The 23,298-nt window shown below is 37.2% G+C and overlaps 2 protein-coding genes across 4 annotated transcripts in view; one reads left to right on the top strand and one right to left on the bottom strand.

The window, feature by feature from the left end:
• Mospd2 (motile sperm domain containing 2) overlaps positions 1-7,930 on the bottom strand; it is a 43,052-nt gene extending 35,122 nt beyond the window's left edge. For all 3 annotated transcript variants that reach the window (XM_034485511.2, XM_076918612.1, XM_034485512.2), the window contains exons 1-2: positions 7,788-7,930; positions 7,568-7,637 (exon numbers count right to left, since the gene is read on the bottom strand). In XM_034485511.2, the coding sequence (XP_034341402.1) occupies positions 7,568-7,637; positions 7,788-7,796 (79 nt within the window). In that variant the 5' untranslated portion in view covers positions 7,797-7,930. The remainder of the gene's footprint in view (positions 1-7,567; positions 7,638-7,787) is intronic.
• Positions 7,931-8,075: 145 nt separating this feature from the next.
• On the top strand, positions 8,076-22,958 carry Fancb (FA complementation group B). Its single transcript, XM_034485509.2, has 9 exons — positions 8,076-8,376; positions 10,144-11,157; positions 14,279-14,431; positions 15,435-15,527; positions 17,549-17,692; positions 18,735-18,898; positions 21,045-21,472; positions 21,593-21,827; positions 22,458-22,958. The coding sequence occupies exons 2-9, from the start codon at positions 10,231-10,233 to the stop codon at positions 22,864-22,866; spliced, it is 2,553 nt and encodes an 850-aa protein (XP_034341400.1). The 5' UTR covers positions 8,076-8,376; positions 10,144-10,230; the 3' UTR covers positions 22,867-22,958.
• Positions 22,959-23,298: the final 340 nt, after the last annotated feature.

The raw sequence follows: 23,298 nt of genomic DNA, 5'->3' as shown, positions 1-23,298 counted from the left end.
ACACATAAACACACACACACACATGCACTCACGCACACAAATCTAGTCATACACATGCATGTCTAACAATCAAGTTTGTTCACTTGGTGTTAAAATCTAAAATCTTAAGTGCTTAAGTGTACTTTGGTCTAGTTGTGAAAGAAATTTACTGGAATAGATTCTTTCACATGTGTATGGATTTCTTGTTTCCTTTATAATTTCGGGAACTTAGTGTTTTTAATTAGCTTTTGAGTTTTTGACCACCTTGTTCACAGCAGTATAATAAAAAAATAACCAATGCCAATTAGAAAAAGTTAATAATATAAATAACAAGTTCTACAATGAACATAAAATTTGCAACATTGTTTAGTGAAATGTAACAAATTTATATCCTTTCATTCTTTGTAAAAGAGTGAAAGAAGATGAAAAGCCCTTTGGGGATTCTTATTATTCCATTTAATGTTCTAGGAATCTTTTGTTGTTGTTTCTAGTTTTAATTTATTTTGAGACAGGGATTCATCTCAAGATGGCCTCAGATTCAATATGAAGCTGAGGCTAGCCTTCAACCTCTGATCTTCACCTCAAGTGCTGAGATAAGAGACTTGAACTATCATACTTGGTTCTTCTAGATACTTTATTATGATTAGCTTTCATTGTCATCTTAATACAAACTAGAATCATCTAGGTAGAGTCTCGAAGAGGAACTCTCTACATGGGTTAGACTGTGGCATGTTTGTGGAGGACTGTCTTAATTAAGTTAATTGATATGGCAATGTACAGACCACTGTAGGTGGCACTATTCCCTTGGCAAGGAGTCCAGAACTATGTAAGAGTAGAGGAACTGAGCAACAAGCAAATAAGCCTGTATGCATACATTTCTTTCTCTCTCTCTCTCTCTCTCTCTCTCTCTCTCTCTCTCTCTCTCTCTCTCTCTCTCTCTCTCTCGTTTTCCGAGACAGGGTTTCTCTGTGTAGTCCTGGCTGTCCTGGAACTCACGTTGTAGACCAGGCTGGCCTCGAACTCAGAAATCCGCCTGCCTGTGCCTCCCAAGTACTGGGATTAAAGGCGTGCGCCACCAACGCCTGGCCTCATTTCTCTCTTGTTTGTAAATGTAATATGACTTGCTATTTGAGGTTTCCCTCTCTATTTGCCCATAACATTGGATTGTAAGTGAAATAAATCTGTTTTTTCCCTTTGTTGTCTTTTGGTCAGGGTGTTTTATTATAGTAATAGAAAGAAACTAAAACACTTACAAATCAGAATTATTGTTAAGAGATTAAATTTTCAGTAATAAAAAAACTCTCGTGTACCCCATTATCAAGAGCACATGTTAAGTTTACTGGTACAGCACTTGTCTAGCCTGAGTGAGGGCCTGGGCTCTCTAGGACCACAAAAAAATCTGAAGAGTACACTGCAAATTAGATAAGCATACTGTACTCGTCTTGTCCAAGCTCCTAAAATAACTGTGACTCAAACAAAAATCATCACTCTAGAAGTGACACTTTTTCAGTATCAGGTGGTTTAAACCTGAAAATGTTACTAAACATTAAAAATTGAATAGGGATAAATGACATAGATACATGAATTTTTTAAAACCCACACAAACCCAAATGAAGAGTGAGCTGCATATCTGCTACATATGTGCCAGGGTCTAGGTCCAGCCTGTGTATGCTCTTTGGTTGGTGGTTCAGACTCTAAGAGACCCAAGGGTCCAGGGTAGCAGATTTTGTTGTTCGACGGAGTTCCTATCCCCTTCAGAGCCTTCAATCCTTCCCCTAGCTCATCCATAAAAGTCCCCAGACTACATCCACTGTTTGGCTGTGGGTGTCTGCATCTGTCTGAGTCTGCTGCTGGGTGGAGTCACTCAGAGGACAGTGCCAGGGAAGGGGGATACCCAGGAGAGCCTCTACCCTCAGGGAGGAGAAAGGGAGGGGTAGGATGAGGGATTATGGGAGGGAGTGACCAGAAAGGGGAGACAGTGATCAGGAAGTAAAGTGAATATAAAAACCCTCAGAAAGATAAAAGAATATTGCTAGGCAATGTAAAGAGTTATTACTGAGACTGAAGATTAAAATGTAAGCAGGTCTATCAATTTTTTATTCTCATCTAAGTTTACAACTCAAGCTTGGTAATTTTAGGTCTATCATAAGGATAAAAATCGATCCTTTTCAAAAACTGTCTTTAGCCTTTATATTAAGGTTTTAAAAAAGGGACAAAAATCTAATAAAGTGTTGATGGAGGAAAGTCCTCAGTCTACTACAAAGCAAGAGAATGAGCAAGACCAAAGTGCAAAAAAAGGTGTCTCTCAAAAGTCACCGTTCATGGAAAGCAGCGGAGACAGTGGATCTGGACCTTTGGCTGAATAGGAAGCATATGGCTGCCCATCCTTTCATGCTTCAGACAATTATGTCCATTAAAGCCACCAGCATTCAATTAAAACAAAATAAAAATTCAAAGAGTAGAATCGTCCCTGGGTGAGAGCATTCAAGTTAAATAGAAGTAGAAGAAGAAACCACAAAACAATGGGTGATTCTGAATACATAAAAATAAAAACCTGCCCAATCAGTAATAAACTTTTTAAAAAGTATATAAATGAATATAAGCATATGAAAAGAAGTTTAGGCAAACTAGAAATCAAATGCAAACTAAAATAACTATCAGTTAAGGAATTATGTCACCAAATGTGGATCAAGTGTGGTTAGACAAGCAGTCTACAGGGGCAGTAGCAATGAACTCTTGCAGCTTATATGACTTATAGGATGGACGTTTGATAGATTATCAAATGAGTCCTGAGTATTTGTTTGTGAACCCAATAATTTGATTTCAAGACATGAATCCAAAGGAAGTCACTTTAACTGCTTTGTAAAGTTGTACTAACAGAAACATGGAAGCAATCTAAAGTGTCCAAAAAGTGATTATCTAAGTTAAATGGTAACTGACTTTTATTAAAGATCCAAATATTAAAAATAGACAATGATGTCCTAATGAAAATGTAACATACAAGTCATAAACAGGATGGTCATTTAACTTTACTTTCACAAACATATAGACAAAAGATTAGGAAAAAAATCTATCTAGTATTGGTAGAACTATTTTTAGATGGTATGAAGGCTTTTGATTTTTCTGCTATCAACTAAATTCATTTAAATAGATTCGTATGCCCATAAAAAAATCAGACAAACTCCTTGGGCTCCGTTGCCTCTTCACATGTTGTGAGTACAAACACATCACCCAGATATCCAAGGTCCCCTACACTATATTTCTACTGTTTTCATCCATGTGCGCACCTCTCTTCAAGGCTTACTATAGCAAGCTTCCTATTGCTTCCTTTGTTTGGTAAAGATTTATTTATTTTTATTTATATGAGTACACTGCAGCTGTCTTCAGACACACTAGAAGAGGGCATTGCATCCCATTACAGATGGTTGTGAACCACCATGTGGTTGCTGGGAATTGAACACAGGACCTCCTGGAAGAGCACTCAGTGCTCTTAACTGCTGAGCCATCTCTCCAGTTCCTATTGTTTCCTTAATGAGCTGCATACCTTTTCACCTCAGTGCCTTTCCTCAGACTCTTTGACCCACCTAGATGGCCTTCTCTACCTGGCCAAGTTCTGCCTAGTTCCTAAGAAATAACACCTGGGTTAGTCAGCTTCCTGTCATCATAATAAGTACCTGAGATCAAGAGAGTAAAGGTTTATTTTGTCTCAGAGGGTTAGTCGATTGGTTTGTGGTCAATTGGCCTAGATGCCGTTGGACCTGGGATGAAGAGGGATATAAGGCAGTAGGCATGTAGCAGGCCCAAACTGTGAACATCACAGCCAGGGGAGCCACAGGAAAAGGAAGCAACCAGGGTACCACAATCACTTTTAAAGGCATCATGCCCAGTAATCTAAGACTCCCTTACTTAGTGAACAGCTCTTAAAGATTCTGCCATTTCCCAATAGCACCGTGTTTTAGAGCAAGTTTTTCTTCAGTTTGGGAGCTGCCAAGCTTTTCCATGAGTTGCTTCTAACTCAGTACTAACCTGATCACCAAGAGATATCTCTCCTTAGCACTCCTCAAAGAAGGTCTTTGAGAAAAGGTTTCATGGATCTTAGGCTGGAGTGCAAATCACTAAGTAGTCAAGGATAATTAACCTCTTTGAACTCCCGATCCTCCCACTTTCTAGGATTACAGGTGTACACTTGGCATGCCAAGGGACTTCTTTGGTTCTTATTTCTTGTAATAGAGTTCACCTTATTTAGCAGATTGTCTTTGTTCGAATACTTTCACTAGATTATACAAGTTAGAAAAATGGCTCTATCTTTCAACTTTCTCTAATACTGACAAACGGCTTTATAGAATTAAGCAGATAATGAGTACTTTCAGAACCGAATAAATTATTGTCACAAAGAGAATGTAGAAAGAATAGAAAATGTTTCTCATTTGAGACTCAGCATGGAATTTCTCACAGTAACAATGAAGGAGAAAAGTAATTATGAACCTGTATTTTCTTCTTTAGGTCTGCTCAAAAAAAATCTTTCCATATTTGGTAATATATTCCACAGACATGAAAAAAAAAATGAGCTTGGGAGTCCCAAGAACCTGTTTTCAACTGAATGTGTGAAGAGATATCCTTGTGGAAAATAAAGACTTTTATTTAGGAAAAACATCATTATGGCTTGTTTGCTTTAAACCTTTTATGAAACAAAATATTACTAATAAAAATAGAGACTGCAAAAGAAGTGAATGTTTTAAATACAAAGTTACTTTTTCTTATTCTATGTATCTATCTATCTATTTATATATTTATATGTTTGAAATAAGGATTTCACTTTTAGTTCATGCTTACCTGGAACTCACTATCACAGACGGTGCTACCTTGGAACTTAAATGCCCTCCTCCCCCAGCCTCTTAAATTCTAGGATTATATACAGGAATGAACCCCATCAGCTTTACCAAAGTTAATTTCTATAAACCAAACTTATAAGGGAGACAACATATAAATTAAAAAGCCTTATCATATTTCAGAGTACAAATGCAACTTTCAGGTAAGGAAGGCCTTTCCTGGCTTCTAATTTCCTTGCCAATAGAAGTCTTTAACAGTTACAACTGCTGTGGCGATAACTCACATACCAGTTCACCTATACCTCAGTGTGGATATTTAAGGGTAAAATCATCCCAATATTTAATGCCATACATAGTGCCTGATTCTGAAAAATATGCTTGTCTTTACAAGATGAATTGTCTTTACATCATGAAGGCTGTTTTTTTTTGTTGTTGTTGTTGTTGTTGGTTGATTTTTTTGCCAGACTTTTGGTAGGTAAGGGGAGCTGGTTAGAGATAGTCCTTAATTTAAAATGTCAATTCTTCCAATGGTCTTCTAATGCATATCTTTATGTAGTGCTATATTAATTTAAAGAGTAGGTACTGAGCACTATGCAAGGAATTGAGGAGTGATATAAACACAAAGCTTCCTCCTCCAACTTCTATAGGCTGCTACTAACCAAACCCATCCATTATCTAAGGGAGGAAAAGAACAATAAACAAATCAGACAATTACAGGGTAGGGGGGAAAGTAAGCAGGGCAGGAAGCTACTTAATAACCAGCGAAGGCCTCTTGGATACATTTACATTGTGAAAAGACAAAAGAAAAAAAGACTTAGCTTTACATACTAACTGGAGAAAAACATTTCAGGCAAAGAGAAATGGAAATGTCCCAAGATACAAACAGACTCATTCTGTTTGAAGCACACAAATGAGGCAGTGTGTTTATATTTTTCCAACTGTGGGTGATGTTTTTGGATTGTGATGTGAACTTTGTAGGTCCCTGCACTTTAAAAAAAAAGGAAGTCAGATAGAAAAGACATCAGCTACATGGTTTTAGACAAAATATTCAGGTTTTGCTTTGTGTGTGTGTGTGTGTGTGTGTGTGTGTACTGGGTTGCTCTTTGTATGTTCCTTAATGCAGGGAGTGCTCAAATCTACACTAAGCAATGAGAAAAATAACAGGTAAGGAAGTAACAGGTAGCTAGGAGCTACAAGACATATGGTTTCCCATTTGTAGGCCACAGAGAAGAACTGGGACTTTATTCTAAATATAATCCAGTGGGAAGACACTGAAGGGTTTCAAGCTGAGGAGTGACATGATCTAATTTGACATCACAATGTTGCTGAAAGATTACTAAAGTTGAAATGCAAAAGGCTTGAGTAGCAAGCCAACCTAAGAGTTTAACACCAGAGATTCTGAGGACATTGCTTAATCTTACTACATATCACTTCCTTCATTTAAAGATGAGACAGTTGAATCAAGATGACCTTTAGGACCTTGGAGATTGTATAATTTATCTATTTTCTGCTTGTTCCCTTGAGCATAAATAAATGACTATTATAGAATCACCAATTCATTAGTTCTGAGTTAGATCTCAACTTACTATAAACCACATAGTGATGAAGTCTACGCCTATAGAAAGTTATTTTAGAAGTGCCTCTTTACTGTAACTAGCTACCATAACAGACATGAATAAGACCTCTGTGCTAAAAGTGAATGGAGTGCTTTTGCAACTCTCTGGTACAAAGTTTGGTGCATGAAGAAAATTGGCTAGGAGGCATGAAAAGATTTACTGGCCAGATTTACTTATTTGTTCTAGGTCATGAACTGATGTATCATACAGAACCGTATAAAGGTGTATGACTCTTCTTCTAAACACTACAATCAAAATACAACAGTTTAATTCTTTCCACAGTAACCGGAATGACTGAGGCAAAATCTACATTGACCACCCACTGGCTTTTAGTTCTACACTTGCTGATCTGATACATGTTTCTTCACTTAATCCTCTAACCTTATTTGCATTTCACAGATATGGAAACAGGAACTCAAAACATGGAAGTAAGCTATTTTGTAGACGGGGGCTACTAAGTTAGCATCAATCAAGGCAGACAGCAAGCAACTTGAGTCTTTTAAATTCTGTGTTTATAACTTATTCTAACTGTTTAAAAACACTGGACCAGCACTAAGTCATCAGATTAAGTACTTGACAACTCAAGTATCTATGACATTGAACAGCATGTTCAACCAATAAACCAGTTCTGCACTCACAGAAACTTTCAAGTACAGAGTGGGAAGAGCTAACTTGTGAGTAGCACTTTTGGTTTTAAGAAGCGGAATTAAGCACAATAAAAGGAACTGGATTACCAAATTATGTACAAAGTATATGGCAACAGTACAATCGCAGTTTCCAGGTTCGTTTTCTGGTGAAAGACCAGCAAAAGAGCCATGAACTGCAGCACAGTGTCACCCATGTCATTGGCCAAATAGCCTGCCAGGCCCATGAACATAAGGAGACGCTAGACATTCTGGTTTCTAACTTACACTAACAGTTTTTAACTTACACTAACAGTTTAAGGAAGAAGCAAGCACACCATCTGCCCAAGTGAAGCAGCGCACATAGTATGGCAAAACCCTTGAAACATGTACAGCATCTTTCCAGTGAAGGTTAAAAAGGTCTCTTAACATCTCCCGGCAAAACCACCCACAACCACCCCAGGAAAAGTTGGAAATGCTCACTGCACACCCCACTTTAAGTCACCGAAAGCATGCTCACCTGTCACATACTCAGCTTCGAATCTCCGCCGGGTCTCAGAGATTAGCTTGGCTTTATTCTGAGCGTTATTCTGGATAGGAGACACAACAAAACCTTAGATGCTTATGGTTTTTACCCAGAACACTCCCAACACAGCTCACCTGCACCAGAGCGCACGGGCCCTGGGCCTGGAAGCTGTCTTTCAGGCCCATGGCCCCAGCAGTGACGCGGTGCTGCTCACCTCGGCCATGGTCACAGTCGCGGAATCGATTGTAGTCGTAGCCGTCGCTCCTTCCACAGCCGGCAGCCAAGTGCCTCATCACCAGCCAGCCCAGCCCAAAGGTAGACCAAGAAGGGAGGGAGGGGGAGGGGGGTCGCGTGACACCGGAACGTAGAAGGAAGTGCCTTTACACTGTCCAATCCCATAGTGTTGTCGGGGGCAGAGGCGGGAACACATGCTCTGCTGGGCTCCCACTTGCTTCTCTAAGGAAAAACCCCGCCTTCAGACGGCCTCCTGGCACTGCTGTCCCGCCCCAAGTAGCCTGGAGCACTCTGATGCTTTCCCTGAAGCTCAACCCCTACAACTCAGCTGGCCATTTGCTTCAACCACTCGGAGGCCCCGCCCCTCCCAGGTCGCCTCTGGCAACCACCTCCAGCAGGCTTTGCCGCCTGAGTTTTTCTTGCAACTATTGGGCTGGTTGTCCCAGCGTGCAATGCGCGGGCGGGAGGTTTGGAGTCACTTGGTGCATCTGGAACGTGGCGATTTGGCTGCCTTGGAGAACTGGTTTGGTTTGGTTTTAACTCCTGACCCGTCGCAGATAATTTGCATTGTGAGTATTCGCTATATTCGGCGACTCTTTCTGTTAAGGCTTTTTGCAGTAGTGTTTCGCTTTATAGTGCTGGCAGACCTGCAACTTTGTAGCCTAGGTTGGCCTCCACTCTCAGACGTGAGTTTCCTGTGTCTGTCTCTGATCAAAATTACAGGTATATAACCACCACAGTTGTGGACTGTGAGACGCTCACAAGGCAAGTGTCTTTGAGCTCTGAGTTCAAGTGGTTGTAGAAAGTTAAAAGGAAAGATGTTATTTTGAGGTACTTTTTCTTAACGAGGTGGGGGTAGGACTCGTGTTTCTGCCATGTAAGTGGTAAGTGACATTTGTGGTTGTCACAGCTCGAGAACAGGAGTGTGTCTGACTTCTAATGGGTAAAAGTCAAGGATGCTGCCAAACTTGCAGAACAAGTCACAATACATATCCAAGGTAAAATGCAAACACTGCCAAGGCTGGTAAAAGCTTAGATTTATAGAGTGCTAGGACAAACTTGATTAGCTTTGGTGGTTTAGTTGAACATAACAATGCCGCCTTCCTGTACAATTGACTGACACTGAAGACTACTTGTAGTGTAAATTGTAGAAAACGTTTTCCTAGGGACTGAGGATGTAGCTCACTGGTACAGTGCATGCTGGAGATCGGAAGTTCAATCCTCAGCAGCTCTTACCTCATATGTCTCTCATCTGTGACTGGTTCACCTTCAAAAGGCATTTAGCATCTTTCCCCACCGCATTTTCAATATTTACATTTTGATGGGAAAAATTGAACACTGTTTAAAACTTGTTTAAAAACTTTCATAAAAATACTTGAGAAACTAAAAGTTTCCCTCGACTCCCATTTCCCTACTTTGATACCTATGTTCTTTACTAAAATTCAACCATCATGATAAGGATTGCATTTCTTTTAACTGTAGTGTGATATGCCATCTGTTTATTTTCTTACTGGTAATCATTCAAATTTTCAATTTTTATATTGCAAATAGGAGTGCAGGCTATATTTCCAGGTAGTAGTATTGTTTCATTTTTGGTCCATTTCTCTGGGGCCAGGTTGGAAATGTAATTGCCAAAGATACACATTTCAGTTCATTGCCACATTAAATTCTGTAGTCATCTCTCTCTTTTGTAAATTAGTTATTAATTGCATGTGTGTGTGTGTGTGTGTGTGTGTGTGTGTGTGTGTGTCCATGGCACTCATATGAATGTCACAGGATACTTTTCTGGAGTTGTTCATATTCATACCTTCTACCCTGCTGAGGCAGAGTCTTTCTAGTTTCTGCTGCTGCTTTGCATATTCCAACTTTATTCTTGTGGGCTTTCAGGAGGCTCTGTCTCTGTCTCAGGAAAGGAGTGCAGTGGTTGTAGGCACATCACTACATCAGGGTTTTTGTTTTAGTTTTTGTTTTTTTACTAAGTGAACTCTGCCCCTCCTATTTGTTCAGGCTTGCACAGCTAGCACCTTTACCCATTTCTCTGACAGAAGGTATTTTAAATAGAACATCTAAATAAAGCTTTGCCTGATGATCACACATTCAAGTATCTTCTCTTAGTTATTCAGACTTAGAATTTTCTTTTGAGTAGGTATGACATGGTCACCAGGTGCATGATACATACCTGAGATTCCTGCACTTCAGAAGCAGAGTTCGGAGACTTATGAGGCTAAGGTCAACCAAGGTCTATTATGAAGCATATGATGAGGAAGTTTCTAACAAAATTTGTTTTTCTACTGTGCCTGTTCTATTTTGTCTCTCTCTCTTTTTTTTATCTTTAGGATTAAAGGCCTCAACTGGAATCCATTTGCATTTGGAACTGGATCAACACAGAGACTTGATGAATTACAGTGGCTGGCAAACAAGCGATGCCATTTAATGAGCAAGCAAAGTTCTTGTGCTATAATGGGGAAATCCTTGTTTTTCAGTTGTCCGGAGGCGAGTTTGCAGATTTAGAAATGCCCACAGATCCATCTGTCTTATGTGTCAAAAGGATGATATTTGACAGAGAAACTAGTACATTCCTTGTGATATCCACTGTTTCTTTAAACCTCAATGAAAAAGATTCTCATTTAAAAATTCTGTGTTGTTACTGTGTGTCAGATTTCAGAACTAGAGTTCACCTTCCTTGCATTTTGATACAATGTAGAAAATATAATAGTAAAGCTTTCAAATATTATATACTGTTTCTTCACAATCTCAACAAACTGGAAAAACTTTTGAGTTTTGAACTAAACCATGCATTGGATGAGAACACAAAGATCTTTGATGGCCCTATAGTTTTTTGGCAGGATCTCAACCAATTCTTCTATATCTCTTCTGAAATTGGGAAAGTTACTAATATATCAGTTAAGCTTTCCTCTATTGAGTGGATAGGTGAGATTGAAAATTTTGGCGTAGGTTTCTTGGGGCTAGCAGAACCATCTGAGGAATGTACCCACAAGCTTTCAGAATCAGATTATGAATTTTCCAATTCTATCCTTTATGCATATGCTCTTAAAAGTCAAGAAATGTTAAGCAATAGTTACCTGATCCCTCTTGCTTACAGTAGTGTAGTAAGTCACGTGCATGTCTGTGCAGCTGAGATGGTGGACAGCCAGTTAAGAATGTCTCTGATTGCTCTGACACGAAAGAATCAGCTCATTTTGTTCCAGAATGGCATTCCTGTAAGAGCATGTCAGCTTCCATTTCTAGATCCCCGTACAGTTCAAATTCTAGATGCAGGGAAAAGAAACCGATTTTTCATCGTGTCATTCCCGTCCAAGGCTTGTGCAGTTTCAGAAAAGAAATTTAAGGTATGGGGGCTTAGTCTCAGTCTTCTAATATTTCAGTTGGCAATCTTGGGCTTTACTTTTCTTATGTGGACTTTTCTTGTGTGTTTTTTGTTTGTTTTGTTTTTTGTTTTCGAAACAGAACTGGGTCTAAATATATATGCACAGTTCAGGCTGGCTTTACATTTTCCATTCTCCTTTCTTGGCCTCCTGAGTCTTAGGTTTACAGCCCATGTTACCATCATGCTCAACCATTTTTAGACTTTCTTTTTGTTTTGTTAGTCAGTTTTGAATCATTAGTTTTTGTAGGTGGTTCATTTGTTTTACGTTTTTCAATTTTTTTCAATGTATAGGAGTATATTGTAGCTGTTTTCAGACACACTAGAAGAGGGTATCCGATCCCATTATAGATGGTTGTGAGCCACCATGTGGTTGCTAGGAATTGAGCTCAGGACCTCTTGAAGAACAGTCAGGGCTCTTAATCGCTGAGCCATCTCTCCAGCCCATTTTTTGGTGTTTGTTTGTTTTTTATTTGTTTCTTAAAGTTATTTGTATTCCTACCTGATATTGGTTTTGGGCCTTGGTGTTTGAAGTCATAAAGGCTTTGAATTTGGAAGCATAAGTGTATAATTTATATTTGTTTGTCTTATTGTAACTATTTATAATTTTTATTAATGTAACCATATTGGAATGCCTCAGTTAATGAAAGTACAGTAATTATATTTGAACAATTATACTTAGCAGTTAAGGCAAATCGATACATATGGTGGGATTTAAAATAGAATGTAACATTTGCTAATATTGAATTCTGAGCCTTTACTATTTATGGCCTTCTGTGAGAGGTTTTAGATAATAGAATGAATATTTTATTAAGTAATAAAATTATATCTTTCATAGTAGTTTTGTTCCCATATAGAATCTTTTTTGTGTGTGTTAACCATGACTCTGTTCATTCTACTTTATTCCACAAAGGAATTGAGATAGCTTACAAAAATGCAAATGAGCATAAATTCAAGTAAATTATGAAAATCTAAGTCATCAAATATTTTATTTGCTCCCAGACAAGCCCTTCATAAAAGCCCCAGAGGTATTTAATTCAGTGATAGGACTACATTTTCTCTTAGGCTTTCTCTCAAGTGGAAACTGTCTCTGCAAGTTTTGACAAGAATCTGTTTAGTGAACATTTCAAATTTGAGCCCATTGTCAGGTATGCACAGATATTTGTATTTTCAATAGAAGATTCATATGCTTTGTAGTTGTACTGTCTAATTTAGCCACTAGCTCTATGGAGTTATTGAGTATTTGAAATGTGAGTGCTCTGAATTAAAATGTATTAAAATATGAAATCAAACCTGAGATTTTAGATTTAGTAAAGGGCCACGTATGGTGTCACATCTCAACCGTGGGGAAACCAAGGCTGAACTAATACAATGTCTTTGAAAAAAAGATTTAGTAAAATTGCAGTAAAAGTTTGTGATTTTTAATTGCTTATATTGAGTTGATATGGTGACGTTCTGGATATACTGGGTTAAATAATCAGCCCTCCATATCTAAGTATTCTACGTACATTGATTCTGCCAACTGCAGATTTGAAATATTTGACACAAACTGGGGTTTTATTGAATATGTATAAACTCTTTCCTTGTCCTTATTCCCTAACTAGTACAGTATAACCACTGTAATGTTAAGCTTTTATTGTATTTGACATTTTAAATAATGTAGGTATGTTTTATAGTACATGGCAGAATGTGAGTATTATTATTATTGTTGACTTTTTTGAGGCAGAGTTTCTCTATATATGCCTGGCTGTCCTGGAACACACTTAGCAGACAGGGCTGGCCTTTAACTCTGATATCCACTTACCTCTGCCTCCTGAGTGCTGGGATTAAAGTCGTGCACCACCATGCTTGGCTGTAAATTACATACAAATACTATACCAATAAATATCCACAGATTTTTTTTTTTAACCTACAGAGAGTTTAGGAGCCAATCTTCCGCTTCCACTGAGAGGTGACTATATTAAAATTACCTTTACCTTTTTACTGAAAGTTTAAAATTATATGTGTGCTTCCCATTTTTGGTTTAATTATATTTGTATTAAGTAGCGGTGGTTGAAAGATTCAGTACAAATATACATGTACATGCATAGGTAGTTCTTTGATGTTTAAATGGCCTAGGAGTCCCAGGAATGTCAGGATCTACACCCATAAACTCTCACTAACGTGACTGCCTACACATGAGCTGAGCACACAAAACAAATTTTGATTGTCCATGTCTCCTTTCTGTAGTGCATTAGGGCCCCAGAATTGTGTGAAGATTTTCCACACAATTATTGTAGGAGCAGGGTGGCTATTTCATTATGCAGATTGAAGTGCCTTATTTACATTCTTCTGAAGCATAAGCTACCTTCCTGTGTCATCTAGGTAACACGTCTATGTTCCTTGGATTCTGAGTGGGAAGTTGAACTCTTCTGCCTAAGGGAGATGATCTGATACTTGTGTTAAAAAGCCTTTAGCTCTGTGGACCTTTAAAACTCTATGTATCCTATTCTATTATAAATGTAACAGATCTTTAGATTTGGGTAGAATGCTTCTAGGTGTCCTGCTGTTAAGGATCCATTCATTTCCCTTTTTTTCCCTGATAAATAACAATGCCTCCTCCATCCCCACTGGGGTTAAGCTGTTAAGTTCACCTTTCAGTTAACCAGACTACTGAATTCCATGGGTAACTGGTCTGATTGTAAACAGCATATCCACTGAGGCTTATGGGAAATAGGTCATCCTTAAATTAGCCATGCTGTAGAAAAGACTCCTCATTACTAGAGTTTCACTCATGCTAAATGCTAGGCTTCTCGAAGTTTTAGTTATGGGAAGTGTTTGAATTTGTACACCGATCATAAGATTTTTGATATAGAAATTAGAACAATAAAAGAATCTAGATAAGCTTTAATAAAATATGATATAAATATCTCAGTATCTGGTTTTGGATCCTAGACTAGCTTATCTTTAGCTTTTATATTGCCACTTGCATCAGTCACTTGTAAGTATGAAGTTAACCGTTTAAAACTGCATGGAACAAAAAGACTTCCGAGTTGGTTTACATTTTTTTTTTCTGTATTCTTCCTGTGATGCTGCCTTTCTTTCAGGTTGTTGCTAAGTGGGAACAACTTAGCTTGGTACTGGTAAATGACTTTGCTGGAGTTGGAACTGAACAAGTCCTGGTCGTTTTTGAGGACTCTCTGGATGCAGATCAGCTGACCTCATTTACAATAACAGATTTTGTCAAAATGTGGTATTCAGTAAGTTCTGTAGTTTATGTAGTACGGTCTTTAGTATATGTATATAGGTACAGATATAATATATATTTTATATCATTTATTTTAATATACTAAATATGTTATACATCTAATATATATGTATATATATTATAGAGAGTCATTTTAGTACTTAAATGGTTGCTCCTCTATTGAAATCATGATTTCATACTTTAAAATTCTAAAATTATATCTAGTGAATCCTTTATATGTTATCCTTCTCAACAAATGTTCTATAAATTGACCATGTTTTTTATATAAACTTATATTACGACATAGCTAATTGTCACTCAAATGTCAGTTGTGCTCTAAGTGAACTTTATTTTTGCTTCTAAAATATCATTTTGTACCAGTAAGCAGTATTGCAATGATGAAGGAATAAAAGATCATGAAACTCCTTCTAAAAAGAGGAAAAGAGTGACAGCGAGATGGCTTCATCCTGTGGGCACTGGTTGCCAAGCCTGGTGACCAGAGTTGTATGCCTGGAAACCACATAGCAGAAGAAAACAGATTTCCACAGGTTGTCCTCTGACCTCCACATACATGATGCCAGCACACATGCTGTAAACCATGTTTATTTCCCCCAAAAGTAAACAAATGGGTTAAATGCCATAAATGCTTTAAAGTACAAGAAAGAGATGAAGCAACCTTGAAACCTTTATCATAAGATGGATTATTTTCCCCGAAGTTTCAGATCTAAGCAGAATGGGAATCTCTCCAAATGTTTTTATGTTTGTACAATGAAGATAAGTATTCTTTGCTCTAGGGTTTCCTAGAAAGTAATGAGCTGATACTTTGTGACACAGTATACAAATTTGAGGTGGTAACAGTAGGGACCATAGTGATACTTGCCTAATTACCAGATGTTGAAAATACATTATTTCTTTTTCATGAAGAACTGTCCTTTGGGTAAATATGGCTTATATTTTTTTGATCCTCTGAATTTTCAATTTATTTCACAATTTGTGTTGATGTTTTCTGTCATTAGACCAAACCACTGGATTGCTATGAAGACCCTTTGGCTGAAGAGGAGCATGAAAATTATTATTTGGTGCTTCCAGCACTGGAAGCCCAATTAGACGTTAGTGTTTCTGTTCCCTGATTACCTCTGTTTTTTCCTTAATGAGTTCTAACTGAAGCACATAGTATTGAAAGGAATGTGCTTGCAGGATTAAGCAACTCTGCATTTAGACAAAAGGGGTATTTTAGAGAATTCTGTGTTTGGGGTACTACTGTAAAAAATGATTAATTCTATGAAGGTAGATTGTCATGTTTCAGGCCTGTGATTTTAGCACTTAAAAAGGTGAGACAAGGTAATTGTTAGTTTAAGTTTAACTTTATCTATACACAGTCTGAAGGACAGACAAGGCAACACAGCAAGACCTGTCTCAAAAATAATAACACCAACTATTGTGATGCTGCATATAAGTATTTGTCTAGAAACGATAAGCTTTTGTTCTAGGATTTAGTAGGGTTTACAAGCTCTATGAATGAAAATAAAAAGAAGCCCAGTTTTGGAAGCATCCTGGTATATATGATCAGTAGTATGTCATAGCATGTCTCTTAGAGGGAAGTTTTGCCTCCTAGAAAGAAAAAAAATTGTTCAGGCCTCCCAGGCAGTTCCTAGACTATATACGTTTACTTGGATAAAGTTTTGTGGGTTCTGACTTCATTTTTAGACTTGAAACTACTCCAAATTATGCCATATGAAGACTGTAGAGTTCACAATAAAGAATATTAAAGCAGGGCTCAGGGTCAAGTAGGGTAGTTTGTTCCCATATTAGGTTTTTGTTTGGATTTCTGGTTGAAAGGAGATGAAAGAAAACAGTTTTTAACATATGTGGGAAAATTCTGGAAAGGTAAGCCATCTATTGGCTACAGGATTATGTGTCTACAAAAAGATGGTGAGGAATACTTTGATATTGATTAAATTTCTTACAGTGAGCTTGGTTTAGTTATGGTTTAATAACCAAGCTTCATAATATTTTAAACTAGAGCTTTACTATTTTTGTGCTGGAGCACAGGGGACAAGAGAAAAAAATGATAGAGGCCAGTGTTAATTTCAAATGGTCCATTTTCAGTCAGCCCACCTTGTGCGGATACATCTCCCACCCAAATTGCAAGTAACCAAGTATATGAGCAATGGAATATGAGCAGTCCAAAACCAGGAGAGCTAGGCCAGTGTGAGATGCTTCAAAATATTAACTAGACACATTACACACTTAGTAATGAGGTAAGAGAAGTAAATCTGTCTCCCCTCCTCCAGTCATTGATTTAAAAAAAAGTTTAGTTCAAAAGGAAAGAAGCCAAAGGTTTTTGAAACACAGAAAACCATTTTATTGGAAGCTGTATTAATATTTAAACAGTCTCACATGTCTATCTAAATAAAGCAACTTCAGTCAACCCAATGGCAAGACTGTTTTAGTAGCAAAATATAGTCTACAATTCTTTTCATCCTCAGAGCTAAAATCTAATAATCTTGTACAGTAAAAGAAATGTATTGCTCTATGCCCTGTTCTGAGCCAAAGTTAGTTTCTTCAGTAGTTTTCAGCAGATTTTTTTGTCAGTAGAGTGTACTAGAACAAAACCAAATAAAGCATATTATAAATATTATTATATCTTACCTTTAAATTTTTGTTGTGAAAAGTATAGGAACAGAATTTCAAACTTCAGATTAAATTTTACTATCCATGCTGTTTTTACTCATCTGAACACTGTTTTTGAAACAAACTATTTCGGAAAGAAAAAGAGGAATTTTCTTGTTTTGTTTTGTAAATGTAACATTGTTTCGAGGCCTCAGTTTTATTCAGAGTGGTACATGTTACTAACTCAGCCATAAAATGGATACTACTGTATGGAGATTCTCAGCTTGGTGACTAAACTCTGTAGCAGTTACTTCCGGAATCTTAGTGTGAACACAAAGTAACTCTTTTGCTGAGAGTAACAGTCTATAAACAAAAGAGCTTTTCTCTGCATGTGTTTTCTGCAGACCTCATCTGGAAAAAGTACTTCCTGAACTCTTGATACTTGCTATTTCAGTTGAAATTTGGGTGACATTTTTTTCTTCTTTTTCTTTCTTTCCTTTTTTTTTTTTTTTTACAGAATTCTTTTATTTTTCTTAACAAATTCAAGCAGCATATCTCATTTAAGGATAAATTTATTGCAAACTCTTGGAAGGCTCTTTTAAACTCCGTGTATGGGAAAGTTGATAGTGTGCCAAGTGAAGAGGAGGGGAAGTTAGAGCAGGTAAAGTTAATCATATGATTTCTTTTTTTAATCATTTAATCAATTGATAAGGTATGATTTGTAAAAGACTTTATTTAAATTAGAATAAAGTAGAAAATACTGCGCATTGGGTAAAAAAAAAAAAAAGAGTGACAAAGCAATGTTTATAATATTGAAAGTCATTGGATTCAGGAGCCCAATATTTTATCAGTTCTGTTTCAGTTCAAAGCCAGCTCTGCCACTTTGTAGCTGTGTGGCTTCAAGCAAGTTACTTAGCCTCTCTAGCTCTTTTGTCTTATCTGAAAAATGTAGAGAATACTACAACTGGCAAAGGCTCCTGTAGTTCTTAGGAGGGTTTAATGTATTGATGCACAGATGGTATTTAGACATCAACGTAGTAGATTCAGTAAGTAATACAGTTATTTCTCCTAACTCTGTGATTGCTCTTCTAATTGTAATCCTGTGCTTATGGAAATGACTTGAGAATGGTCTGGAGAATAATGATAAAATTTCAGCAGAATTCTATAAACTACCCATAAAAGGATAATTTAGTCAGTTTTATTAATGCAGAAGTTCAGATTTTGAGCTCAGTGCAAGTCACAGATTGGATTGTTTTCACCATACTTGTGGTATATATTATCAAACTTTATTAAAAATCCAGTTTTATGCCCCACTGGCTCTACATTGGATAATTCCACTTCCAGTCAGGTCATGATTCTTGACCTGAGTATATAATTGTTTCATGAATTTTATTTTAGTAAGTTATGTGTAGCCTATAACTTTTAAGTTATTTTATTACTTTCATTATTTATTATTATGCCAATTTATAGTTCATTTTAAAATGCCTCTGTGGTGTCTAGTCTATTGACATTGCAATATGGTGTAATCACCTACAAATGTATTGGGCTGTATTCATGACTATCTTCGGAAGGATGTGGTCTATGGTTCTTAGGCCCGGCATGCTTCATCAAGCCATAAAGCTACAAAACTGATTTACCTTCTATACATTTTGGATTATTCAATGCATTTTTTGTAGTCATCTATTTTAACATTTTTCTTTAAGGGAGGTCTTGTTCCTTTCTGTGATGAAGAGGAAAACAGTGTCCCTACCCCTGAGGAAAACTTACCAGAAAATTGTTCAGAGCCAGAACATATTGTAGAGCAGACATGGTGCCGTGTGCTAGATGACGACTTAGTTGTTGGCGCAAAAGTCACATCTTTGAAGCCGTAAGTCAATTTTAATGTAATAATGCTACAGTGATGCTGTGTACCAGCACTGCCTAATAGCTGTCAAATAAGGCACGTGCAATTTTAATTGTTCTAGTAGCCTTATTAAAAAATTGAATAAAAGCAAGTAGAATTCATTTCAATATTTGATTGGCTCCCTTCTGCCCAAAGTTTCATTTCAACATGTACTCAGGACAAATGAGCTATGTGTTTTCATTGTAAGCTTTTGAAATTTGGTTTGTATGAGACATTGCAGTTCATACTTGCTATGTCTCTAGTTAAATAACAAGTCTCTGATAATAGAGGAGTTTTCTCCTTTGGGCTAGAAATCATGGATAGGAAAATAATAACTTGCTGTTTCCACCAAACTGGGGAACCACAAATGTGCACACAGAGAAAGAACAAGTTGGGATGACTCTGCTAGTATGTATATTCAACTGTCCTCACGGTAATGGAGTCCAAGCAACTTACCTAGTGATTGGAGGCTTCCACTTAATCTTGTTTTTGTGAGTTTCTTTTGGTTTGCTGGGACAAGATCTGACTCTGTAGCCTAAGTTGATCTAGAACCCTGTTTTGCCCAGCCTGGCTTCAAACTCTTCATCCTCATGTCCCAGCCATCCCAGCTACAGGGTTCCAAGTGTGTGTCACTATGCCTGCTTGTTCACTGACTTCTAAGATGTTTGAGGTGATGGACCATACAGGGTTTGGGCTTTTGGTTTCATGTGGTGACTTAGGTACATACAAGTTTTGCAAACCTAAGTATGAATGTTGTTTTTTTTCTTGTAATGTATATTTTGAAACTCTGCCTTTACCCCTATAAAGTTCTGTGGGCTGACTTTGCTGTTTTCATCCTGTAAATGTCCCTTTACATGTTTCCCTGTCACCTTTATTTCCACTAAATCAGAAGTTAGATCTAGAGGCTGAGCCAGAGTGATGTTTGAATTTAGGTTAAGAGTATACTTCAAAGATGATGCCTTCTTCTTTCAGGAAGAAAGAATGCTTTGGGATTTACAAGCCAGAATAACCTTATAAAGAGAAGCTCTTCGGTAGTTATATACTTACACCCTTAAATATTATGATTTGTGGTTAGAAATAAAAGCCCAGACATAACATGGTGCCTGTTGGGACCTGGGTGGATTATTGTTTCTGGGCATTTTTTTTATGTGTCGGTATAAGTGCTATCTTTGGTTGACCAGTTGACTGTGGAATCTTATTCTTAGTAATAAAACCCAGTAGAAATCCATGCTGATACTTTCAATTCGGACTAAAAACTTTATATGCATATTCTTATCACTACCAGTCTTGTATCTCCATCCCCCACCCCTTGCTGAAAACTTAGTTCTCTATTATGCCAACAAAATCACCATTGTCTTCATTGTATAATCTGTGTATGATACTCAAAGAACCATAACATCAACAGTATGATTATTATAAATTGTTTCTTTAAAGGTTTTTGCATAATTTTTAGTATACCTCTGCAGGCCATGCAGGTTCTCTCTTTGGGGTGTGTTACCATTTCTTGATAATGTTGATGGAGTTAGAATATGCCTAAATAAACCTACATCATAGTTCTAAACTGTGAGAAATATTAATTAGAAAAGAACTTCTGAAAGATAAATAATCTATATTTAAGTTAGATTTTCAATTACTTGGGAGAGTGTAAGACAAGTATTTTCATATTTTATGTTAAAGATATTTTATTCTAAATTATTACTAGAACTTAAAAATGACTAGTTTCTTCTCATTTATTTTTAATATTTTATTTATTCCTTGATGATTTCATACAATGTATTTTCATCATATTAACCATCCTGCCTCAATTCCTCCTGGATCTACTTCTACTTCTCTCCCTACCTAACTTCATGTTATCTCTGGCCCCATTTAAAAAAAAAAAACAGCAAGCCCACCTAGTTTATTATGGCCAGTTCCTCTTAGGTGTGGGATTAGGCCTGCCCAGGACTGTGGTCCGTATAACTAAGGTCACAGGCTTTTAACTCCCAATACTTTAAATATTCTGCCTTGAAATGATTTTTCCAAGAGAAGGAGAAAAATATCTGTTTTGTTGTTTTTGAAAACATTTACTCTTCTATTTGATTTTTTAAAAAAAGAACATGTAGAATAAAACAAATTCTTTTTTTCCCCATAGATCTAACGAGATGACTTTATCACTGATAATGGATCAAGGAAACAGGTCCAGTTTTCATCTTGTGAAGTGTCAAAGTCAGGTGATTAGTTTGAGTATGAATTCTTTTCCAGAAGCTTACTTGATGCCAAAGGAAACAGGACCAGAGATCAAAAGAATGAAGTTGACTTCTGGTATCAAGGAAGAGAAAAGCTCTTTTTGTGGACACTCATCTAAGGCAGAATCTATACACATAATTACTGCCATAACTTCTCTTTCACCACTGTTAGTATTCAACAAATTGTGTTGCACTGTGCTGCTAAACGTTAGTGACAGAGATAATCATAAAAGTACTGTGCATGACTATATTTTCTGTGGCAACCTTGATTTGAATCTACAAGATCTTTTTAGTAAGAACCACCTACTGGCATTCCCAAAGAAGCAATCCATAGGTAGGTAATTTGAGGGGGTAATTTTTGTTGTTGTATGCTTAATTGAATCAGAAGATTTGGAAAAACGGTTGATGGTAGGCAGAATTTAAGGCTAGCACTTGTGATGTGTTTTTCTTGTAGAACATACGGAGGATCTTTTTTCACTTCTTGGAGTATTGCCCAAGTACCCCTTCTGTGTCACCTCACCTACCCATGCCCCGAATTTTATGAAGGTATGGCTCTTGAAACACATGAAATGTGAAAGAGTTCAAGACTATACAGAAATTTACCTTTATAAAAAGCTACGGAATTGTGGAGCACTCTTCTCCTGGGAGCAGAGAACAGCATTTGAAGGAATTTTAACAATACATTGCAGGTAATGCACACCCAATTCAAACCAGTTCGGAGAAGTTCATGTGTCTGAGTGGTCTAATAACAGTCTCTCAAAGCCAGGTGTTGGCAGTATATGTCTTTATTCCAGTACTTGGGAGGTAGATGCAAGCAGACCTCTGTAAGTTTAAGTCCAGCCTGGTCTATAGAGTGAGTTTCAGGACAGCCAGGGCTACACAGAGAGACCCTGTGTTGAAAAAAAACGAAAAAAAAAAAAAAAAACATCTCTGTAGAATTCTGTGCTGAGACATGTTGTATTGGCTTGGTATTGCTGGAATGGATAGAAAATTAATGTCTCTGTTTTAGTCTTTTGTTTTTTGAACCTAGTAATTATTTTACAATTTACCCCTTGTCTATAGTGAATATTCAGTAGATCCTATGCTGCTGTTGTTACTGAGCAAATGATACGTAATCAGGCCAGTAACTTGATTGCTACTAAGTTAATTGGCATAGGACACATGCATTGACATAACTAATATGTTATCAATGAAAGCATGTATTTTGATTCTATTGATCTTTGCGCTTATGAATAAATACTAATTGATTGCTAGAGCCTCTTGCATGAAACTTGTGTGTTGTCACAATTGTGTCACATCACTCTTGTCTTTCATCTTAGGAGCCAAGGAGTTTTGTTCCAGTGTCTCGACCATCTCATCAAAGTTCTCCCTGAAATATGTTCCTTCAAATATCTGAAGTTTGAAAATGAGGATTTCTTAGTTGATCATTTGTCATCCACTTTGGAGGCGGAACTGGTTACCTTTTGTTCTGTTTCCACTTCTGCCTTCGATTATGTTAGAGGCGGAGGGGTTTCTAACTGCAGAACAAGGAAAACAGATAATAGGGCCCCAGCTTTTTCAGGAAGAAGGGCCAAAATCCGTCAGTACAAGCGCGAAGTTCAGAGAGAAAAGATATTAAAGCACCTGAACAAGACGGTAAACGGCAGCAGCTATGCGGAGATGACTTTGGCATTAGCTGAGATTCAGTTGAAATCAGACCTCATTGTAAAGTCATTGGCTGATTTGTAATTTCACTTTAAAAATATTGATTTAAAATATTTCATAATTATTGGCCTCACTTGTTATCCTTTCTTAATATAAAGATAAAAGCTTATTATAATTCCTAGAGTCTTGTTTTTGTTTTACTGGTATTTATTTATTTATTTATTTATTTATTTATTTAGTGTGTGTGTGTGTGTGTGTGTGTGTGTGTGTGTGTGTGTATGCATGTTTGATGTAGGGTTTCATTCTGCAATTCAAGCTATCCTAGAACTCATTATGGAGCCCGGACTTGTCTTATTTATGATTGAGGCAATCAGCCGGGCGGTGGTGGCGCATGCCTTTAATCCCAGCACTTGGGAGGCAGAGGCAGGCAGATTTCTGAGTTCCAGCCCAGCCTGGTCTATAGAGTGAGTTCCAGGACAGCCAGGGCTACACAGAGAAACCCTGTCTTGAAAAAAC

Source organism: Arvicanthis niloticus, chromosome X (genome assembly GCF_011762505.2).
Source record: "Arvicanthis niloticus isolate mArvNil1 chromosome X, mArvNil1.pat.X, whole genome shotgun sequence".
Classification (NCBI taxonomy): Eukaryota; Metazoa; Chordata; class Mammalia; order Rodentia; family Muridae; genus Arvicanthis; species Arvicanthis niloticus.
This window is presented reverse-complemented; position numbering and strand designations above follow the sequence as displayed.